At 48.7% G+C, this 21,459-nt stretch overlaps 1 protein-coding gene across 1 annotated transcript in view; it reads right to left on the bottom strand.

Moving 5' to 3' along the window:
- Nucleotides 1–879: 879 nt before the first annotated feature.
- The window catches only part of Col4a1 (collagen type IV alpha 1 chain), a 115,094-nt gene continuing 94,514 nt past the window's right edge, over nt 880–21,459 (bottom strand). Inside the window, exons 37-52 of the mRNA XM_021169414.3 lie at nt 20,988–21,127; nt 20,513–20,639; nt 20,344–20,424; nt 19,775–19,873; nt 17,773–17,823; nt 16,643–16,828; nt 15,734–15,867; nt 14,876–14,948; nt 13,846–13,917; nt 12,442–12,570; nt 10,832–10,930; nt 9,805–10,017; nt 8,839–9,016; nt 5,375–5,489; nt 4,116–4,288; nt 880–2,322 (exon numbers count right to left, since the gene is read on the bottom strand). Of these exons, the coding sequence (XP_021025073.1) occupies nt 2,241–2,322; nt 4,116–4,288; nt 5,375–5,489; nt 8,839–9,016; nt 9,805–10,017; nt 10,832–10,930; nt 12,442–12,570; nt 13,846–13,917; nt 14,876–14,948; nt 15,734–15,867; nt 16,643–16,828; nt 17,773–17,823; nt 19,775–19,873; nt 20,344–20,424; nt 20,513–20,639; nt 20,988–21,127 (1,952 nt within the window). The 3' untranslated portion in view covers nt 880–2,240. The remainder of the gene's footprint in view (nt 2,323–4,115; nt 4,289–5,374; nt 5,490–8,838; nt 9,017–9,804; nt 10,018–10,831; nt 10,931–12,441; nt 12,571–13,845; nt 13,918–14,875; nt 14,949–15,733; nt 15,868–16,642; nt 16,829–17,772; nt 17,824–19,774; nt 19,874–20,343; nt 20,425–20,512; nt 20,640–20,987; nt 21,128–21,459) is intronic.

Here is a 21,459-nt window from a genome sequence, read left to right as displayed (position 1 = left end):
GGACTGTATTTCAAACGAGTTTAAAACTGAAACTTGCTGGGTGTAGTGACACACACCTTTAATCCAAGCCCTGGGAGGCAGAGGTGGTAGGTGGATCTCTACCAGTCTGAAGTCAGCCTGATCTACACAGAGAATTCCAGACCAGCCAGCGGGTTGGTTTATGTAGTAAGACAATATCTCGAATAACAAACAAAATTACCAAAGCTTAAATCTCTCCCCCACCACACACACACACACACACACACACACACACACACAGAGAGAGAGAGAGAGAGAGAGAGAGAGAGAGAGAGAGAGAGAGAGAGAGAATATCTTCTTTTTGTACATGTATGTGTATGTTTGTGTATACCACCTTTTATGTGCATGCATGGAGACAGGTTCGTGTGTGCAACATGTAGTTCAGGGTCTTCCTGAATCACTCTTATTTTCTGAGAAACTGTCATTGAACCTGGAACTCCCCAACTCAGCCAGACCGGCTGGTAAGCAAGGGCCAGGGATCTGTGTGTCTGTCCTCCCTGCCCAGGCCCCCATTGCCACAACCACTGGCATGGGCCACCGAACTTGACTTTTTCCGTGCATCCTGGAAATCCAAATTCACACCTCTGACTGAGCCACCTCTCCAGCACTCATCTGAGCTGAGTAGCTCAGTTGAGTTTGAATGCAGCCCTGTGCCCTTGTCCTCTCTGCTGCAGAAATGGGCTAAGGCCTGGCAGATCCAATTTCAATGTCACTCTGCTGGCCTGGTGACTAAGGAATGCCTGGGCTGACAATGCAGTGAAAGTATGGGCGGGTTCTCTTCCTTTGTAGTTAGTCACCCTAAGTTACCCCCAGTCCAGGACTCTTGTTTGAACAAATACAAAATAAAAATGATCTAAGATATGCAGCAAAGCTTACAGGTTTATTAGCGGTACGTGTGGTAACTTCTCTTTCACCGTTTCAGTTCTAGCAACAAATCCATAAAAGCTTCATTTTTATACAAATAGTTTTATTACAAATTTGAATTCTTAAGAAATACACATTTAAAGAAATTACACAGAAGGCCTTAGTAGTCTTAAAAACTTTTTTGTTTTAGAGTGTGGGTACTTTTAGTGAATGTCACTTCAAGCATAGTGGTCCGAGTCTGCCCTCCTGCGACCTGTCCACTCCCTGCAGGGGCTGTGTCACAGCTCGAGAGGAGCTGGGAAGTTGCCTGTGTGTGCTCAGGTGTGAAATGCCTGCCAGGATGCAGGATGAAGGAGGCTAACAAAGGCCTTGGCTGTCGTACGGGAAGTCAGTCATTCAGTCTGTGGTTAGTGTTGCAAACCCTGAAAATACTCCACGCAGAGCAGAAGCAAGAAGCGCCAGGCACAGGGCTCATTATCATAGACACCATGTTTAGGAATGGGGTTGGCTTTGGCTATCTCTGCGCCTCCTCTGGTTTGGGAGTGAGTTTGAGGAAAGCTGGTGTTTCACATTCGGTGGCCTGATGTTGGTAACCCTGTGAAAGGATAGTAGTTTCTCCAGAGGCAAAAACCAAGTGCGCTTTATTTAACAACAGGCTCTACGCTAGAACTTGACCTGCCTAATTGCTGACACCTATATAAATTACTAATATATATATATATATTTATTTACTTATTTATTTTCCATCTAACCTTTGGACCATCTTTATTCCACAGGAAAGCCATGACTTCCACAAAAGCAGCTGCGTAGTACCACACAGGGCATGAGTTTGTGTTTGGGGCTGAAACGATGGAGTTCCATGTAGAAAGAGGAAGAAACCAGTTCCCTTGACTGTTCTCTGCACAGCCCCTCGAGGGACCTGACGTGGAAACACTGGACAGTGGGTTGGACAGCACTCACGTCTGGGGTGACAGGATGAAGCGGGCTGTGGGCTGTGTGGAGAGCGCCTCACGCCCCTAGCACCTTTGGGTTTCTTATGGAGTTCTCGCCCCAGACATCAGTGCACTGGATTGCAAAACGCAATTCATCTTTTATTGGATCAGGAGCGCCATTTGGTATGTGCCATTATGGAAAGCTCTCCGCTGCCTGTCCTTCTCCTTCAGCAAACAGAGGCCAACGAAGCGGGGTGTGTTAGTTAGGCGAATCCCTATAAGGCACTTTATGGTTTTCATAGTGGACAGTGAGGTACACAGGATACAATTCTAGGGTTCATTGCTGTTACAAATACAATGGGAGGGAGAAGAGGACAAGGGGGGAGTAGCACCATGTTGTGACGGTGGCAGAGGCGAGCATCATAGTTATGTTCTTCTCATGCACACTTGGCAGCGGCTGACGTGCGTGCGCAGCTCCCCTGCCTTCAAGGTGGACGGCGTGGGCTTCCTGCAACACAACAGAGTTACACCGTCAGCAGCAGCAGCAGCAGCAGCAGCAGCACTGAATCATGGAGCATCAGAAATGCAGATGCTTACAGAATCAGAAATTCTGTAGCCCCAGCTCCAGAGCCCCGTGATCCCTAAGGGACCAGATAAACACCCATCTACATTGATGATAATCAGCAACTGGGGTCTGTGGTTCTACAACATGGGAATGTTTTAGACATTACCTACATGCAGGAGCCCACCAGAGCCCAGCCGAGATCACCTCTCAGCCATAGGGCTAATTAGCTTTTCTTTTCTTTTTTTTTAAAGAAATATGTACTTTTTATTAATTTATTTTTCTTTATACAAGTACACTGTAACTATCTTCGGATACACAGCAGGAGAGTGCATCAGACCCCATTACAGATTGTTGTGAGCCACCATGTGGTTGCTGAGAATTGAACTCAGGACCTCTGGAAGAGCAGTCAGTGCTCCTAATCACTGAGCCAGCTCTCTAGTCCTATAATTAGCTTTTCATTGTCTCTAATAGATTAGAGCCTTCCCAGGGTATGGAAGAACATTATTCTTCTGCACAATATTTGACAGTGAGTGTTCCTTACATTCCATTGGATGGTAGGGTAAGTGATAAACCTGGAATAATGAGCTGACACTCAAAACCTGTTCATAGCCCTGGGAGTGTTTCCATACACATGGCCTGAGGTGAGGCCAGAGAGAGGGGGAGACACTGAGCAGCTGAGACTCGTCTTGATCCTTATTTTAGTCATTAGCAAGGTGAATTCTCACCTCTGATTGGTACTTATCAAATTCAACTAAACGTTGAGGTAGCTCACCAACCACATAGATCAACATCTTGTCCTGAACTTGAAGGAGCTTACCCTACAAATTCCATTACAAATTCCAGCATTAAGAAAAAAAAATATCTAATTGTGTTTAAGGAGGCATTTTGGTTCATTATACCAGGCTGCTGGTTCTAATCAAAAGTCCCATTTTCGGCTATTAACCTTATAACGAAGCCCACCCCAGCCCCAGCTGAAGGGTAAGAAGCAGACTCTAGTTTCCATAACTAAACTAGACTGTGTTTGCTAATGCTGCATCTGGCAAATTCCCATATCCTAGCAGTTGAGCACATGATACTTCGGGATGTTTAGCAAATGACCTGATCTGAAAAACAAAATAGCTGCAGAATTCCTCACGGCAGCCTCAGAAACAGAGAAGACAGAGAGGATTCTCTGCAGGAGAGAGTGGCCATGTCTGGGCAGGAGCAGTAAGAGACTACTCCTGCCACATCAGCCAACATGCTCCTGACCATTGGAGGTGGACCAAAGTAACTTCAACAAAGCCAGCATCTCTGGGCTCATTGTTCTCAAATGAATCTTAGAAATGGGAAGGGACAAGAAAGGAAAGACTTGCCTATTATTTCAGTGATATTTGTGCTGAAAGAAATGTCTTTTGTTAAGTTCCTTAGTTCACATATCCTGCACACCTTATGTAAATGCTACAGAGAGGAGCCACACAGCCCTCCTCACTGGCTATTAAGGATACAATGTTTCACAAGCCGTTTGAAGATTTCAGCTGCTTTATAACATTTTAGCACATTCATCTACGAAAATGGCAAATGACCTCTTTTCTTTCTCAGCTCCCCAGCAAATGGAAGAATGGAGTCTATCACCTCGGATCACCTTTGAAAATCATCCAGGTCATCTGCCCTCTCAGAACAGACTCCTATTTGGTGGGTTATAGGAAACAAAAGAGAAAGGGCTGCCAGGAGGCCAGAGCCCTCCAGGTCTAACTCACTTGAACATCTCGCTTCTCTCTATGGTGGCGAGCCAAAAGCTGTAAGCATTTGCGTAGTAATTGCACGTTCCTCTGCCGTGGCACTCGATGAATGGGGCGCTTCTAAACTCTTCCAGACAGGACCCGGGGGATGCGAGGGCTTGGCCGGAACCTTCAGCACCAGCGCTGGTGTGCTGTAGGACAAGCATAAGGCATGAGGCTGAGGTTTTATCACCTAAACCCAAAGAGAGATTCGTCGTCCCTAGGAAGGAGCCAGGATGCCTCCTTAGGGGGGTTCCAGGTCCCTCCTAGTCCACCCTCATCCCAGGCTCACAGACTTTGAGACAAAACAAAACAAAACAAAACAAAACAAAAACAAAAAAAAACTGCTCAACAGCCCTGGTAGTCCACCATCCATGCCTGCTGGCCAGGCTGGGACACTCAGGCCTCTACACCATCCCAGAATCCAGACACCAGCTCCTCTCAGTGAGAGGGGAGCACCCAGCTTTCTTAGAAAATAATTAGGAAGCCCTTTTCCTGTCAAATACTAACATCAGTTTGCAGGTCAGATGAACAAATTGGTTCTGCCCGAGAGTTTTAAAGAGAAAGGCAAAGATGTCTGCTTAGAATGCTTACTTAAAGTTAGTAAATTCCTCCGCGTTTTCTTACTAGTTCAGGACTTGTGGGAGTTCAGTCAATACTTTTCAGCATGATGATAAAACCACATATGTGGTTACACTTACATATGTGTAAGCTACAGTGAGCTCCTCACACAGGGAATCGCCCCTGTCATAACCGGCTTTTTAAAGGAAAGGTTACAAGGGGCTAACAAACATCCAAAACCAGCCAGGTGATAGACGAGCGTACCTCACTGCCCAGGTGCATCCTGGGTATTAGCCTGGGAGGATCATTCTCCTGGCCACCATTTTGGCAGGAGCAGTGTAAGCTCACAGGGGTACCCATGTTCCCACCCATCGAGTGCTCTCTGCTTTAAAGCTCCTGTGTGTTAACAATACAGGAAGAGCTGGTCAGGTTTCAGGTGCTGGTCACATGACTACGGAGGAGAGTCCACACTCTAGTTGCTCCCTAGAGCTCATGGGAGGCAGCAGCTCCCAACACAGAGGAGCAGGGAGCCCTGGATGCACTGTAGACTGCAAGAGCAACAGACCAGGCTCCAAGTTACATTCAACAAGGGATGATCTGGGCAGTTTGGAGTCATAGAGGAGATAACGACATCAATGGGGGCCCTCCCAAGGAAATATAGTCTCCCAAACACTCACCATCACGAAGGAGTAGCCGATCCACAGTGAGGACCAACCGTTGGGGCACTGCGGAATCTGAATGGTCTGACTGTGTACCGCCATCACCATGGCCGGCGCTTCGCAAACCGCACACCTGGAAGAGAAGAAGCAGGCGTTCTGTGTGGATGGGCCTGGGGATGACCCATCCCTTGCCCTCTCTCCCTGGCTCTCCTGGCTCAAGTCTAAGTGAATAAATAATGTGGCAGTGCCAGGACTCAGGCTCAGGGACTCCTCTTTGGTTGTACAAGCCCATCTCTCTCCTAAAACATTCAATTCAAAAGCAGTTGTTTTGTTTTTTGTTTTTTGTTTTTAACTATTCTATAAGAGGAACAATGGGATCGTCATAACCGTGGCAGAGGGAATCACTGTTCTGGCCCCTCCTGAGGACAAAGTCCCTCCTGGGACAGGCTAGCTTAAGCCCAGCCATGACAAGGCACCCCAGAGTGAGTGAAAACCACAGCGTGGTCGGATGTTCTAAAGCTCGCTCAAGTAAGGGAGTCCTGGATGGTGGGGGAGTGCACTGCTTAAAAACACAAACAGCAGCAGCAAAATAATTACATTCCAGTCACAGAGTGAAGAGAGTGTTAGCCACGCTGCTAAATGAGTACAAACGTGTGAATAATTACACAAGTTCTGCATGCGTGGACGGGAAGTGGGTGGGCGGGCGGCTAGATTAGTCATTCCATTTTCTGTGCTGTGTGTGTGTGTGTGTGTGTGTGTGTGTGTGTGTCTGTCTGTCTGTCTGTCTGTCTGTCTCTGTGTGTGTCTGTCTGTGTGGACATACACACATATGTGTATGTGTTTCTGTCTGTCTGCCTGTATGTGTGTGTGTCTGTCTGTCTGTGTGTGCATGTGTGTATGCGCATGTGTGTGTGTGTGTGTGTGTGTGTGTATGTGTATGCACGCACACACACTCTCTCTACTTTAGTCACATAAATGTAGATGAACTAAAAGGTTCCATTAAACACCAGCCACTGAAATTGAAATGGCCTTGTCCATCTGCCTTCTGCCTTTCAGGCATGGAAAATAAAGTGCCCTTCTTCCCAGGATGCTTTGGTGCTAGGGGGAAGAGGAGGGGCGGGCCAAAGAGAAGGAGAGCCGTGGTTAGTGTCACAAGCCAGGCCATCACAGATTCCATTCCTCTCTGACCACCTGTCCTTTCTCTCAGGTGATGGAATTGCGACTTTATGGCCACTCCTGTCTGTAGAAAGTACTTAGAAATTGTAGCCAACAGGATAAAGAAAGCAGCTGACATCTCTTAGGCTCAAAACTCAAAAGGAAAGATTTATGTCAATGTTTCTAAAATTAAGCTTTTGGGTCTTCCCACAGGAGAGAAGGGACCTGGAAGTCCTGAAACATTGCTGGAAACCATCAAGCTAAAGTAACTCTCAGCCCAGGAAGGAGGCCACATCCCTACAACAGGGAATTAGAGATGCCTGTGTGGCTGGGTGAGACCTGAAGGGCCCCTCAAGCTGCAGGGACATAAAGAACCCTAAAATGCCAAATCTTAGGTATGCATCTCAGGTGTGCTCACAGAACAGGAACCTTGTGAAGGCAAACGCCCATGGAGAAAAGAATGAGACACACAGTTTCCCTGGGCCTGTGTCTTCAACCAAATCAAGACCAGCATAGATGCCATTCCAAAAGTAACCAAGAGATATCAATAATAATCAGTTTCTACCTGTTTTCCAAGGAAAGCTAAAAAGAAAAATCACAGAAAGTTAGTTTTCCTTCTAGTGCCTTCAACACAGCCTGGGCAGGAGTCTGCATACAGATCACACGTCTGTACGGCATGCTCTGTGTACTGCCTGTGTTGGCATGCTCTGTGTACTCTTCAAGTGTAATAAATGACATTTTCCATCATAAGACCCAATAAAGGCTGTCACGAGGGACTTCAGAGCACGACCACAGAGAGTCTGTGACCCTCTGGTAAAGCTGATCTGCCAGGCTGCCTGTCTGTCTGTCTTCATGCTCGCTCATGTTTTTAAAGGACCTGTGAAGATCTCGGCATGGTGGAGCAGACTCAAAATCTGAGCACTTAAGAAGCTGAGGCATGAGGATCTCAAGTTAAAGGCCAACCTGGGCTGCATAGTGAGAGCTGCCTCGCAAGGGTGCATGAAGATGCCTGGTGCTTTCTCGTAAGTTCCTAAGGAATGCTCCCGAGATCTCATTCCTTCTGTCTTTAATATACTGCACGCACAAAGTGAACCATTAGCCAAGTGAGTCTGTCCATTTCCATGTTTCTGTCATTTCTTAGTACAACTGAGCAATAAACTGTTATTATGATGGAAATTAGCAAACAAAATTAAAAATAGGACAATCTTATACTTTTCACTCATAAAATGTCCAGCCTTACTTCCTACCAGGCAAGATCTTGAGTTGAAAACACTCCAGATATCTGTCACTGTGGGGACAAGCTTAATGTGGGAATTACTAAGCCAGAGACATACGCATTCTCAGTCGGTATTACACAGTCTCAAGGGAGCAAACTTCAATGGGCCAGGGGGCAGGAAATGGATCTGTGCTCCTCCACCATCAATTCTGTGGTACTAGGGATCACGCCTAAGTTTCTGAGTGAAATGAATCTGAAATCATTTTTATGCACAAACACTACACAAGCAGATGAGACAGGTATTATATATTCGGTACTATAGTTCCACAGGCTTCATTTTGCAACCACTTGGGCTACTGTGAAAAACACAACAGAGACTGACAAGTGTTAGTGAGGATGTGAAGGAAAAGGGGGAGAGAGCCCTTGTGCGTGGCCGGTGGGGATGTCAGGATGTCAAGGACATCAAGGGCACGGCCACTGGGGGGAAAAACAGTAAGGAAGTGTCTCAAACTCAAACGCTTAAAAATAGAATCAATGTGTGACTCAGAAATCCCAATTCTGGATGGAGCAAAGGACGGAAGGCAAGAAGTTAGGTGTAAACACCTGCATTCGGAGTAGGTTTAGTCAGAACAGCCAACCCAGACAGCCGTGGGCAGTGCAGGCGTGGATACACAAAATCCAATGTGCACCCATTCATCCTTTAAGAAAGGACATTTGGGAGCTGGAGAGATGAATTAGTGTGGCTAAGAAAATGCAAAGGACCCAGAAGAGGCTCCCATAGCAGGTGACTCTCAACTCCATGTAACTCCAGCTCCGGGGGGATCTGATGTCTCTGGCTACAAGGACAGCTGCACTCATGTGCACATACACACACACACGCACACGCACACGCGCACACACACACACACACGTGCACGCACGCACACACATGCACACACACACACACACACACACGCACAAATCTTCTTTTAAAGAAAAAAAAAGCATGATGGTGCATGCCTTTAACCCCAGCCTGGGAAGGCAGAAGCAGACCTCTCTACATTCAAGGCCAAGTGTGCACCGATTTCTCGTCTTCATTTTTAACAACTGCCTCTGTGGATGCTAAGCTTACCTGCTAATGAAGGGCCGGATGTTGTCCCCAGAGATGGGTGCCATGGACATGGGCATGGGCTCTGGCGTGGACAGCCAGTAGGAGTAGTCGTTCCTGGAGGCGAAGTTGCAGACGTTGTTGATGTTGCAGAAGAGAAAAGGCATTGTGCTGAACTTGCGCAGGCAGCTGCCAGCCGTACCTGATCAGGAAAGAACACAGTGGGAAGTGAGAGCCTGCGGTCTGGTCCACACAGTGTGGAAACGGCACTAGTAAGCTGGGATGCTGGCGAGTGATTGGCAGATTAGATTTCAACTGATCAGGTAATAAGGAAACCATAAGGAGCAACACAGATGTGTTTGAGGCAAGGAAAACATGCCAACAGAGTGTGCCAACAGAAGGCAGCCTGTCCCAGGAGGAATGTTTGGTGCATGACTGTAGGTCTCTCAGCCGCTGTGCTTCTGACTTTACTCGGTTACATCAGCAATGTGCACAACCCTAGGGCAACACTTGGAGGAGGGTCCCTGGAGCAGATAAAAATAGTGGGCATATGCATGTGGCTTCCTGTTGCGCCAAAAGAACTCGGCGGGGGTTGGGGGGCAGTCCAGAAGATGCAGAGAGCCTCTGTCAGAATAACATGGCGTATTTCTAGAAGAGCCGACATTAAGCAGCCCGATTTTAAGAACATTGCACAAATTGCTACGTGTGCCACAGGACCCTCAACTGTACTTAATAACTAGAGTGAGATCTTAAGTTTTACAAATTTAAAAACGTCTAAGGACCAAGCCCTCATAGACCATGCTTCTCACAAGACATATAGAAGCTGTTGAACTGAGGGGTCAGCGTGTGGGGGGTGAAAGGAGATTTGACCAGCCCTTGCCAAAAGACACTACCTACCCAGCCCACCCACACTGTAGCAAATAGAAAAGGATGCCATATTCCTAATTAGGAGCCCACTACATGCCACACAGGAAAAGAACTGCATCTTACCCAAGTCCTGCCCATGGGCACGCTCGTTGCCTTGGACGTAGAGCAGAGAGTATCCATGGTAAAGAATTTTGGTCCCTGGGGGACACAGTGGGTCATCTGTTGTCTGACTATGCCTGGTGACAAGGAAGCCATGGTCCACAGATGGGGTACCTGGGGGACCCATGGATCCTGGCAGCCCATCGGGGCCTGGTGGGCCAGGAAACCCTCTTGGACCTGTGGGAGAGAAGATAAAAGAGCACCTTATTACCTACCATCCGGCTCCCTCCAAAGCCCCTGCTCCCGGCTCCAAGGAACCGCAGCTAGCTGCTCTGCCCCAAAGTAGCAGAAGTGTCTGACCTTTCGCCGCACGAAACTAAGGTTGCGGAAAGGGCAAAACTAAGTCTTCGCAGGCCTCCACATCACACCTTGGCATAGCTTTATGAGCCCAGAGTGCAGCAGGAGACAACCTCTTCCATGAATAAACAGAGTAGCCTATACTGCTCCATTCATAAGGAATCCTGGGCTGCTCAGAGGGAAGAGCGAGCACTACAGAATCCACACAACAGCTTTACTCTCATCCAATAGCCTGAGCATGAAGGAAGTCCTCAGATAACTGGATCCTGCATCCCTCGGACGGCTGAAGCACATGCCGCCCCAGGTCTGCAGAGCTGTGCTCTTTGCACAGAGACACCACAGTGGGACAGTCCCTGCTTCGCACGAGGGCCCATGAAGATTATTCCACACCAGTGGCCTCGGGACAAACACTGACATTATTATTTTTCATTTCTATTTTCCACTAGCTGTGGCTAAAACAGAATTTTTGTAGCTGTGGGATGCTGTGCTGCTACGAATCCACGGGGGCCCACCCCCTTGGCTACTCTGGAAAGCACACACCTTAACTGATCAACAACAGCAACCCTCAGCTCCCTCGGGAGCCTCTCTCTTCTAAGACGTGGACTACCTTGGTACCCTGTCAGAACTATTTTTAACTTCCTTCCTTTTGAGGTTCCTCAGGCCGGGGTCAATTGTTTCTGCTGTAAAGACCTACCAGGTGGTCCAAAGGGTCCTGTCTCTCCTTTCTGGCCAGGGGCACCATCGAACCCAGGGACACCTGGAGGTCCAGGCAAGCCCACTGAGCCTGTCACACCTGCGGGAAAGGGAGAAGTCTTTGTGATCTGGTCTGGTGAGCAGCAAACTGGCCCTCTTTCTCCCCTTCTCCAGGGAAGCAAGCATAGGGCCCACACTGCTGATATGTCTGAGAGACCTATGGATCCTGGTAGCCTGTCAGGGCCTGGGTAGACCCAGTTGCTTCTTGCAGAGCCCAGGCAGGGCTCCCCTGTTGGAGTCTCAGATGACATACTGTATATAAGGGGTATTGCCCCAACCCTGTCCCTCAGACTGTCCCCTGAGCTCTCCCAAGCTTTCTGCAGGTGCTATGTGACAGCCAGACCTGGAAAGGGTCAAGTAAGGGAGACAGGGAGAGAGGTCTGTCTGTCCTCCCTCCTTGCTGTGCTTTTGAGCAATGGTTCTCAACTTGTGGGTCACAATCCCCACAGGGGTCACACATCAGATGTCCTGCATGTCAAATATTTACATTATTAACAGCAGCAAAATTACAGCTAGGAAGCAAGAATGAAATAGCTTTATGGTTGGTGGTCATTACAACATGAGGAACTGAATTAAAGAGTCACAGCATTAGGAAGGTTGAGAGCCACTAGTCTAGAGTCTCAGTGTTCAAGCCATGGGCAGGCTGTGGTGACCGTTTCCACATGCACAGTTAACTCATAAGCAGCTTGAAGCGTAACATTTCTTGGTTGCTGTTTCCAATCCCCCAGCTTTCTCTCAGCCCCTTTCCCACCAGCTCCTGAGAGAGGAATGGCAGAGAATAGCAAGGGCCTAGAGGAGGGTGTGCTGGAAACACAGGGGAGGAGCCACAGGGCCTTTGCTCATAGACAGAGTAACTCATGAGCCCTGACTATGAGTGGCAACCCCAGCAGCCCATGGGAACCTGTGCTCCACTCTGCCAGCTGCCCTGCCAAGTAAGGCAGGGTTGGATATTTCTAAGTCTAACTGTGTTGAGTTGTAAGCCTCTGGTCTTCTTGTATTTTACTTGCCATTTAGAGTGGGGGGGGGTTGTCTTTCAAAAACTTTATTATATCTGGTGTACTTTAAACAAAGTCCACATTCAAATATAAATGTGTTTGTATAGTCAACCGCTGTTCAGACTCTGGGCTTAGACACATAGGTGATAGGAAACCCGCCCACATACCCAGGCACCTACACAACCCCACATGCACACCCAGGTACCTTCACAACCCCACATGCACACCCAGACACCTACACAACCCCACTTGCACACCCAGGCACCTACACAACCCCACATGCACACCCAGGCACCTATACAACCCCACATGCACACCCAGGTACCTACACAACCCCACATGCACACCCAGGCACCTACACAACCCCACATGCACACCCAGGTACCTACACAACCCCACATGCACACCCAAGCACCTACACAACCCCACATGCACACCCAGGTACCTACACAACCCCACATGCACACCCAAGCACCTACACAACCCCACATGCACACCCAGGTACCTACACAACCCCACATGCACACCCAGGCACCTACACAACCCAAGGACTCACCTTGCTGTCCTTTTGGACCTGGTGGTCCCTGGAGTCCTTTAAGACCAGGGGGACCCTCAGGACCAGGGAGCCCTGGTTCTCCTTTGATGACATCGTAGGGACCTGGGGGCCCAGGGGGACCTTGGAGACCTGTGGGAATGACAGGCAGAGGATCGGCTTCACTGTCAGCAGCCACTGTACCATCACCAAACACACCATCACAGAGCCTCATCAAATGCACACTCGATGTGTGCTACATCCTTCTGGTTTAACTAAGCCAAAAATCCTGCCCTCCCAACTCCATTCTAGAAACCAACAGCTGCCACCCTGCCCTTCCTCTCTTGAAGATGCCCGTGGACACAGCAAATGCCACCCTGCCCTTCCTCTCTTGAAGATGCCCATGGACACAGCAAACGCCACCCTGCCCTTCCTCTCTTGAAGATGCCCGTGGGCACAGCAAACGCCACCCTGCCCTTCCTCTCTTGAAGATGCCCGTGGGCACAGCAAACGCCACCCAGAGTCATTGTGAGCAGTGGAAGGCAGATTTTCTTCTGTCCCAACTCTAAGTGGCTGGTGTCAGTCTGATGTCAAAGCCTGTGCAACATGCTGGATCCCCAACACAAGAAGGTTCCTCTGGCCCCCCTCTCCTCTCCCCTGGACTTGCCAAGTCACACACCGGACAACTCCACTATCATGACAGGCTGATGGCAAAACCTCCAACAAGAATTCCAAATCTCTGTTTTCTACTGATTTTTCCATTCATTTGACATCCCTCCAATCCCACGTGTTTGGTAGCTTCTGCATCTGCCCAGAACACTGATAAAGCCTGGTGTATTAACAATTCACCTGCCAGAGACTGCCCTACCTGGAAACCCATCCCATATACAGTCAACAAACCCAGACACTATTGTGGATGCCAACAAGTGCTTGCTGACATGGCCTGATATAGCTCTGTCACTGCCTGACAAATACAGAGGTGGATGCTCTCAGCCAACCATTGGACTGAGCAGAAGGTCCCCAATGGAGGAGATAGAGAAAGGACTGAAGAAGCTGAAGGAGCTTGCAGCCCCATAGGAGGAACAAAAATATGAACCAACCAGTAACCCCCAGAGCTCCCAGGGACTAAATCACCAATCAAAGAGTACACATGGAAAAACCCATGGCTCCAGCTGCATATGTAGCAAAGGACAGCCTTGTTAGACATCAATGGGAGGAGAGGCCCTTGATCCTGTGAAGGCTCGATGCCCCAGTGTAGGGGAATGCCAGGACAGGGAAGTAGGAGTGGGTAGGTTGGTGAGCAGGGGGAGGGGGGGTGGGATAAAGGGTTTTCGGAAGAGAAACCAGGAAAGGGGATAACATTTGAAATGTAAATAAAGAAAATATCTAATAAAAAACAAAACAAACAAACAAAACCAATTCACCTACCTTTAGGGCCGGGTACACCTTGGTCTCCCTGATCTCCCTTCACTCCCTGCAGACCAGGAAGGCCTTTCTGACCTGGGTGGGAAAGGGACATTGTCTTTGCACAGCGATTTCAACCATAGGCAAGAATATAGAGGTGCATAGACACACACGTTTGAAAGCGTATATACACAGGCATTTATATATGCAAAAATGTAACACAGCTTCATTCCTACATGTAGACAGGCACATAGGCATACATATACCATGTGAGTATACATGTGCAATGAACACATTCTCAATTATGTTCAAGGAAGAAAAGATGTGTTAATTTTCTAGCGCAGTATCTCACAAAGCTTTTCTTTGTAGAGTCGGAGGCCATCGTTTTATAAACTGTCACTATCTGACAGTGGCAATCAGGGCATGTGATGGAGTCTGTGGTCACAGCTTGTGTGACAGACCACAGACACCTGCAGACTGTGTGCTCTTTCTATTCACCCATTAGGTGAGTAGGATTCTGTTGTAGCCATGGTGTATGGGAGCTGCTAGCATCCAGGACAGGTTTGCTGACTGCACTGGCAAACTGTCAAGTGGCCCAAAGCCACAACTTCTTGTTAAAACTCGGAAGACACACATGATCCACTGGTTCTTAGCTAAGAAAATCAAAACACCTTTAGTCAGCCATCCGCAGGGGCATACGGACTGAGATGCCACAAAGAAGGCTGTTTTTATCTGGTGTCAGGAATACATGGTTGTAACCCCAGCACGCAGGGGGCTGAGTCATGAGGATTGCTAAAGGCTTGAGGTCAGCCTGGGACAGACAGCAAGACCTAGTCTCAAAAAAAAAAAAAAAAAAAAAAAAAAAAAAAAAAAAAAAAAAAAAAAAAAAAAACCCAGGGAAAACCTGGTCTCAAAATCCACTGCATTTTTAACTTAAAGATAGCACTATCTCTTGCTGAGGCCATGTCAGCATCTGAATATGGAAGCTCGGAGCTCAGGCAGCCTTTGGAACAGTATCCCCTCAACAACAAGGCATCAGGCCTCATGGTCTTACCTTGAAATCCTGGAACTCCGGGCAGTCCCATATCTCCCTTTGAACCTGTGATCCCTGGAGAGCCGCCAATGCCCTAGGTACCAAAGGAAGTGTGAGCTAGACATGGCTCTAGACACCCACAGTTTGTACCCTGAGTACCCTGTCAGGCAAAAAAAAGCACTTCTGCGTTCTGCACAGGAGTTTGTGAGCTCAGGTGGGTCATACAATTCTTTAAACGATGGAACACAAGAAGATAACTGCAACACTGGTCCCCTGGTCTCTCTTTATTGGTCCATATACAGCAGAGAAACCAGGAAAGGGGATAACAGTTCCTTTGAGCTTGTAGCCGCTGTCCCCACCCACCAGCATGATGCCATGACCCAGCCACAATACCATGGCCAGTTGCTATGGAAACAAACCCAGTTCTATCAGGACCATACCACCCTTCTGGTCTCTTCATCGTCAAAGGGCAGTGAGTGTTCCTTAAAATCAGCCTCATGTCCCATCTGAATTATTATTTTAATTATGGAGAAAATATTCTAAAACACCTGAGCCTCTGCCAACTCTAGAAGACAATTCTCAGGCTGTGAAGAACTGTTCTTTACCAAGATACTGAATACTTGCACTGAATTTGTAAATGGGTTGTAAAGTCGGGCACTGAACTATAATCTGCAGCAGTATAACATTTCCTGTTTAATGGCTTTATAAACTAGATTATAAAAGCACATGCAATACTTTCCTATGCTGATCACAAAGGAAGGAACTGCTTTAGGGATGGTATCACACACGTGCACACATATAGAAACACATACACACACATATAATACTCTTGACCAAAAAGCTTCGTTTTGAAAATCAATTCTACACTCAGTCACTCACCGGCATGCCTTGGAATCCCGGGTCTCCCTTAGGGCCTGGAATCCCCGGAGCTCCTGGCCAACCTTGATTTCCCTTGTCACCTTTTGGCCCATTGATTCCTGGGAACCCTGGCGGCCCCATAGGTCCCGGATGCCCTATGCGAAGAACAAAGACACAGGGTTAGGGTGGTTGGTGCTACGGTGGACTGTGTCACTGGGCTATGGTGCAGTCAAACTGCTACCAACTCTCTGCAACCATAACACCACGGCCTTGGAGAGCAACACAGGCCTCCAGGAAATTAAGGAAGGGTGCTCATACAAACAACAGACTCAGCACCCAAACGACCTATCTGCTGGCACTGGTGGCCCAGGTCTGTCACCCCAGATATACCAGAGACTGAAGCAGCAGGAGACCCAGTTCACTGGTATTAGGCTACAGAGTTACGGATTCAAGGCCAGTGGGGACAACTTTGTGAGAACCTGACTCAAAACAACAACATTAATAAAATGGCTGAGTGTGTAACTCAATAGTAAAATATTTGCCTAGCATACACAAAACCTATGTTCCATCCCCGGTACCACTAAAATAAGTCAATAATAAAGCCACATGGTTATAAAGTCGAGGCGTACAGCACCATTGAGGTGTTCATGTGAATGTCACAGTGTTGGATTCCAAAATACTGAAGCCACAGTGTCCAGGGTCCTCCACAACCACAGGAGGCAAGCTCAGGGTGGCAAACATTCGAGCATTGCCCCAGTTAAAGCAAAAATCCAAACGGCATCTCTACTGCACCTCTCTCTGTAATCTTCTCTCATGCTGCTCTCTAATTAATACCTCAACAGAAAGGAAACCACAGAGACCAGTTCAACAGAGACCCAAGCGCAGCTCTGCACTGTTAACTTGAGCATGTGTCTGGTGAAAAGCCCTTACCTGGCAGGCCAGGTTGACCCTGAGGTCCTCGGTCTCCTTTGGGCCCCTCCACAGGGTGACCAGGAGTGCCAGGTAAGCCAGGTTGTCCTTGAGGGCCGGGAGGACCCATGAACCCTTGCTCGCCTTTGACTCCAGGAATTCCAGGACTTCCTGCTAGGCCAGGGAAGCCCACTTCACCCTTGGAGCCTGCACGGGAGAGAGAGAGAGATGATGGTGACCAGAGGAGCAGAGTCCACAGAGATGCTATGCTGCGGTGACAGCCAGAGATCTTATATGTATATCTTAAATGTGTTTTGAAGTCTTCAAGCAACTATACTACTAAAACCAAGAGTAGGCTCATTCCAAGACATGGACAAGGATGCAATGGGACCCTACTTAGGCTTCATAAGTGAATTATCAATACAGACAACAGGAAAGCTGTAAACCAGATACTCTGTGGGAAGAAGCCAGGCTTGCATGAAACTTGTATAAGATACAGTATCATTCGTGGCTCCTAAATCAACATGGGTATTTGCTTGAGGGGCCTTAGGACTTCAGGATACAATATGGAGGATCAGGACCAGTGGGACAGCCATTGGGTGGCAGCTATGACACTACCCAGAATGCACTGTTTCTGTGGATGCATAGATGAGTCAAAACTTAAAGAACAACAGCACATTTTAAATATGTGCTGTCTTTCATATGGTAATGTTAGCCCAATAAAGCTACTTTTAAAAAATAATAAAGTAAGGGCTAGATAGCTGGCTCTACAGTCAGGAGCACTCACTGCTCTTGCAGAGGACCCAAGCTCAGTTCCCAGTACCCCATGGCAGCTTACAACCTCCTACACACACACACACACACACACACACACACACACACATTCAAGCATATGCATTTAACTGATTAATTAAAAAGAAACTACAGAAGATTATCAGGGATGGGAACGCATGTTTACATGTTACTCAAAACGTAAGCAATAATGACATCATATGGTATTTGACAGGTACCACATATCATGTCAAGCGTGAATCAGATGGTATAATCATCAGACATCTATCAGCCACTAGACATGGTCACTGCCTTGCTAAGGGGGACATGCTGAGTTCCATGGACCACGACACACAAAGGTGTGAAGCTGAGAGCGTTACCTTTGTCTCCTTTGGAGCCTGGGAAGCCGGGTAAGCCTTTTCCTGGAGTACCTACAGGGTGAGGATAGAAAACAACAGTCTCTTACCCAGCTGCAGAGGCAGTGGGAGGCCATGCCCCATGTGCCCTGACACCACGCAGCACTTAAAGAGTGCCCTGAGGAGTCCCGTGGAACCTGGGAACAAAGCTACACCTCTGCAACTGTCTCATCATGCGTTCTCCTTGAAGACCTTTCTGTTTGGCTCATTAAGGTGCTGAGCAGAAATGATCTGTGCTAATGACGCATTTCTCCTACAGAGGCAGGACAGAGGGCTCACCTTTCCCTGGGCACTAGGGCAGAAGGCAAACACAGCGAGGCCCTGACAGATGCTACCAACTCCCTTTGATTGCTGCTAGAATTGAGAGTGCCCCCTGGTGTCTTTATCATAAACATCATTTTTTAAGCTTTCTGTGTGGAAACTGGCAGCTATTGTGCAGACCCTACCCTTATAAGGCCCCGGGCAGCCTCAACTAGGAAATCCATCAGCCAAGCAGATACATTTCTGGTACCCAGTGGACTGCCCTTCATTGCAGCCTGGCTGTCTGGATCCCTTACAGTCTAAGGAAACTCTAATGGCCCTGGGTAGACCTCAGAACAGAGCAACTCAAAGCCCAGAGAACTCTAAAGGACCCTGACGCCATCTTCACCCTGTAGAAGAAGCACCTCCCACTGGTGGCCCAGCAGAAAGGAAGGTCTGCGATTGGTGCAAACAACTATGACATACACCCCAGCACTATAAGAAGGAGCTTGGCTCCCGTCCCTAGTCTGCTGCCCCCTGGTGTTTAAAAAGAGGCTTTCTCCAAGTGGTCATTTTTTGCCCAGTCTTGTTTATCTGTGAAAGGCCAGATTTCTTGGACACATTTGGATCTTTATCACCAATAGAATGGACAAGAGGAGAGAACACAAGAGGAGACTGTGGCAACAGAGACCAGAGAGTGGCTGAAGAACTTCAGAGAGTTGCCAGGGCAAAAAAAGACAGACAGCAGAAGCCGCAGAGAAAGTAACTGTTGGAAAAGGCTTAAGATGAGAAAGGGCAGTCAGGCCCTTGTTGCTAGAATTCCAGGGACCTGCAGCACTTTAAGAGCCCAGTGTCCCAGACACTCTAGGCCTTACAGCTGTGCCACCAGCTACACCTTCAAGCGCTCAGAGATACCATCTGATGCTGCTGGCAGCTGCCAATCACCACTGCATAAAGCCAAGGGTTACACAGGGACAGCAGCATAGGGAGACTCCTACTCTTGAGTTTTACTTGGCCAGAGTAAAAACACCCCAGTCAGTCATGGGTAGCGATGACTACGGCAGAGACACAGAGTCTGGCTTTTCTCAGATGACCATCTGACTGCCTCTTCATCCCATCAAGTGGGTGGAGCACAGAGAGCTGGGTAGTGGGGAGGAGAGTGGGCTAACAGGAGGAGGACGTGGAAAGGGCTTCTTATACATTATGTCTATAGAGAATGAGTAAGGGAACTGAAGAGCAGCCAGCAGTGATAGCAAGGAGCCCCTGCTGCTCCATTCCTGCCCAACACAGCTATAGCTAAAAACCTGTGGTCCTGCCATGATAGCTCTTCTCTCAGTAACAGGAGCAGACACAGGAAGCAACAGTAACCGCAAGACCCCCAGGCCCTGGAAGACTAGGACTCCTTCCCAAACTGGGGAAAATGCTGGACAGAAGAATTCTCTTGGCTATTTGGTTTGGTTTTGTCACAGTGAACACAGGGGAAACAGAAAGGGAGGCATTCCTGCCAGGCAGCCCTGCATCTGTGTCTCTGGACCCACCCTCCAGGGAAGTGCTTCACTCACAGAATGAGCATCCCTCCCCAATCCAATCCCATCCCTCCAGTTCACATCTATGTTTTCGGAGCTACAAGGAACTCAGCGCTGAGACCTCTGTGTTCGATCAACATGGTGCTGCAGTCTCTGAGGGGACGGCATGGCTTCTGCTGAGAAGCAGGAACAAGTCTCACCTGGTTCACCCTTCTCTCCTGCCGACCCCGGGATTCCATCGCTGCCGGGCTCTCCCTTCTGACCAGCTGGGCCTGTGGGGCCAGGAGTCCCAGGGAGACCTTGGAGAGAAAGATATGATCACTCGTGGACTGTCCTTAGCACCGTGGCGTCTGAGAAGTGGCCCCTTTCCCACATCAGAAAGAGCTGTTCCCTGCATGTGCCTGGTATCCCTGATGTCAGCTCTGATCCGTTCCAACAGGTTCTTTTCTGCTGCTAGGAACAGCATAGACCCCACCCAATGCTTGCACAGAGAGGAGGGAGATATCTGAAATGCTCTTCTTCTCACTACAAAAGCAGCTTGGAGATGCTGGCTTCATTTCTCAAAGACCTCAAACACCTTACAGACTCTGTCTGTGGATCTGAAAGTGGAGGGATAAAACCAGCCGGCCCTAGACCCCAAATAACATACTAGGGCCTGCTTCAGTGTGAAGGATTCTCCCATGAGGCTGAGACTACACTCCCCAACCCCCATGAAACCTGGGTGCTCCTCGTCTTTTCACCCAAGTGCCAGCAAAGGGTCCATCTCTACCTGCTTCTCCTTTGACACCAGGAACGCCATCCAGTCCTGGGAGGCCTTTATCCCCTTTCTCTCCAGGCAGGCCTGGGCTTCCTAAAGAGGAAATGAAAGTTCAGAAGTTGTATGCAGCTGGGCTTTCCTCATCTGTACCTTTCTGCCAGAGGTTGCCCAGCCCCCATACCTGGATGGCCGATGTTCCCCGGAAAACCTCTCGGGCCTGGGGACCCTGGCATCCCTGGGGTTCCGGCACTGCCTTTCTCTCCCTTCTCACCGGGGCTGCCTGGGAAGCCTGCAAGGCCCTGGTCTCCCTGTGAGGAAGAAGCAGACTGGTCACTACAGGTCTGGAAGCACTTTCTCCGTAGCAGGTTGCTAGGTAACAGATGCCGTGAGTATCAATCACATTGGAGAATCCCATTTGCTGGGCTTTCCAGAAAAGACATTCTCTCCATCTGCCAAGTTCCTCAGCCCGCCCCTCTTCTTCCTCCCTGGGATATGCGGCCACCCTCACCCTCTCAGAGAGATTCTAGAGTTTGCCTTTGGGAGAAAAGGCAGTGAACAGGACATGACAGAGTTAGTCAGAGGAAGAGCTGCATCATAGTTGTGCTGAGATAGTTGGTAAGTGTCAGGGACATTGTCAAGGGGCAGGAGATCATCACCTTGTCACCAGGCCGTCCCGGAATCCCAATGCCAGGTAGACCTGACTGCCCTTTCTCTCCTTTGGCTCCCTTCTCTCCAGGTGAGCCAGGGACACCCTGTGAGCCAGGGATGCCAGGCACACCTTTTTCTCCAGGCGAACCTAGTGACACCACAGACAATAGAACTTGGACTTAATGGCTGACGCTGAACACAAATCGCTCTGCTTATCAGTCTGCCACCAACACAGCCAGGGGTCCTCGGGCAAGCTAAGCTGCCTCAGAGTCACCCCGGGAAATCCTTGCCCCCTGCCTTTGAAAGATCATCGCTGTATAGAGAGAACACAGCTCTGCCGATGCGGAACCATCAGTTCCGAGGACTGTGAGTCAGTGTGAAGATTCACACGCCATATATGGATCTATGACACATAGACACAGGCATACCACCAGCAGCCTAGAATGTCATAGCAAGTCATTTGAATTCCTCCCAAAGACC

Source organism: Mus caroli, unplaced genomic scaffold, assembly GCF_978045245.1.
Source record: "Mus caroli unplaced genomic scaffold, Mus_caroli_1 scaffold_10, whole genome shotgun sequence".
Taxonomy (NCBI): Eukaryota; Metazoa; Chordata; class Mammalia; order Rodentia; family Muridae; genus Mus; species Mus caroli.
This window is presented reverse-complemented; position numbering and strand designations above follow the sequence as displayed.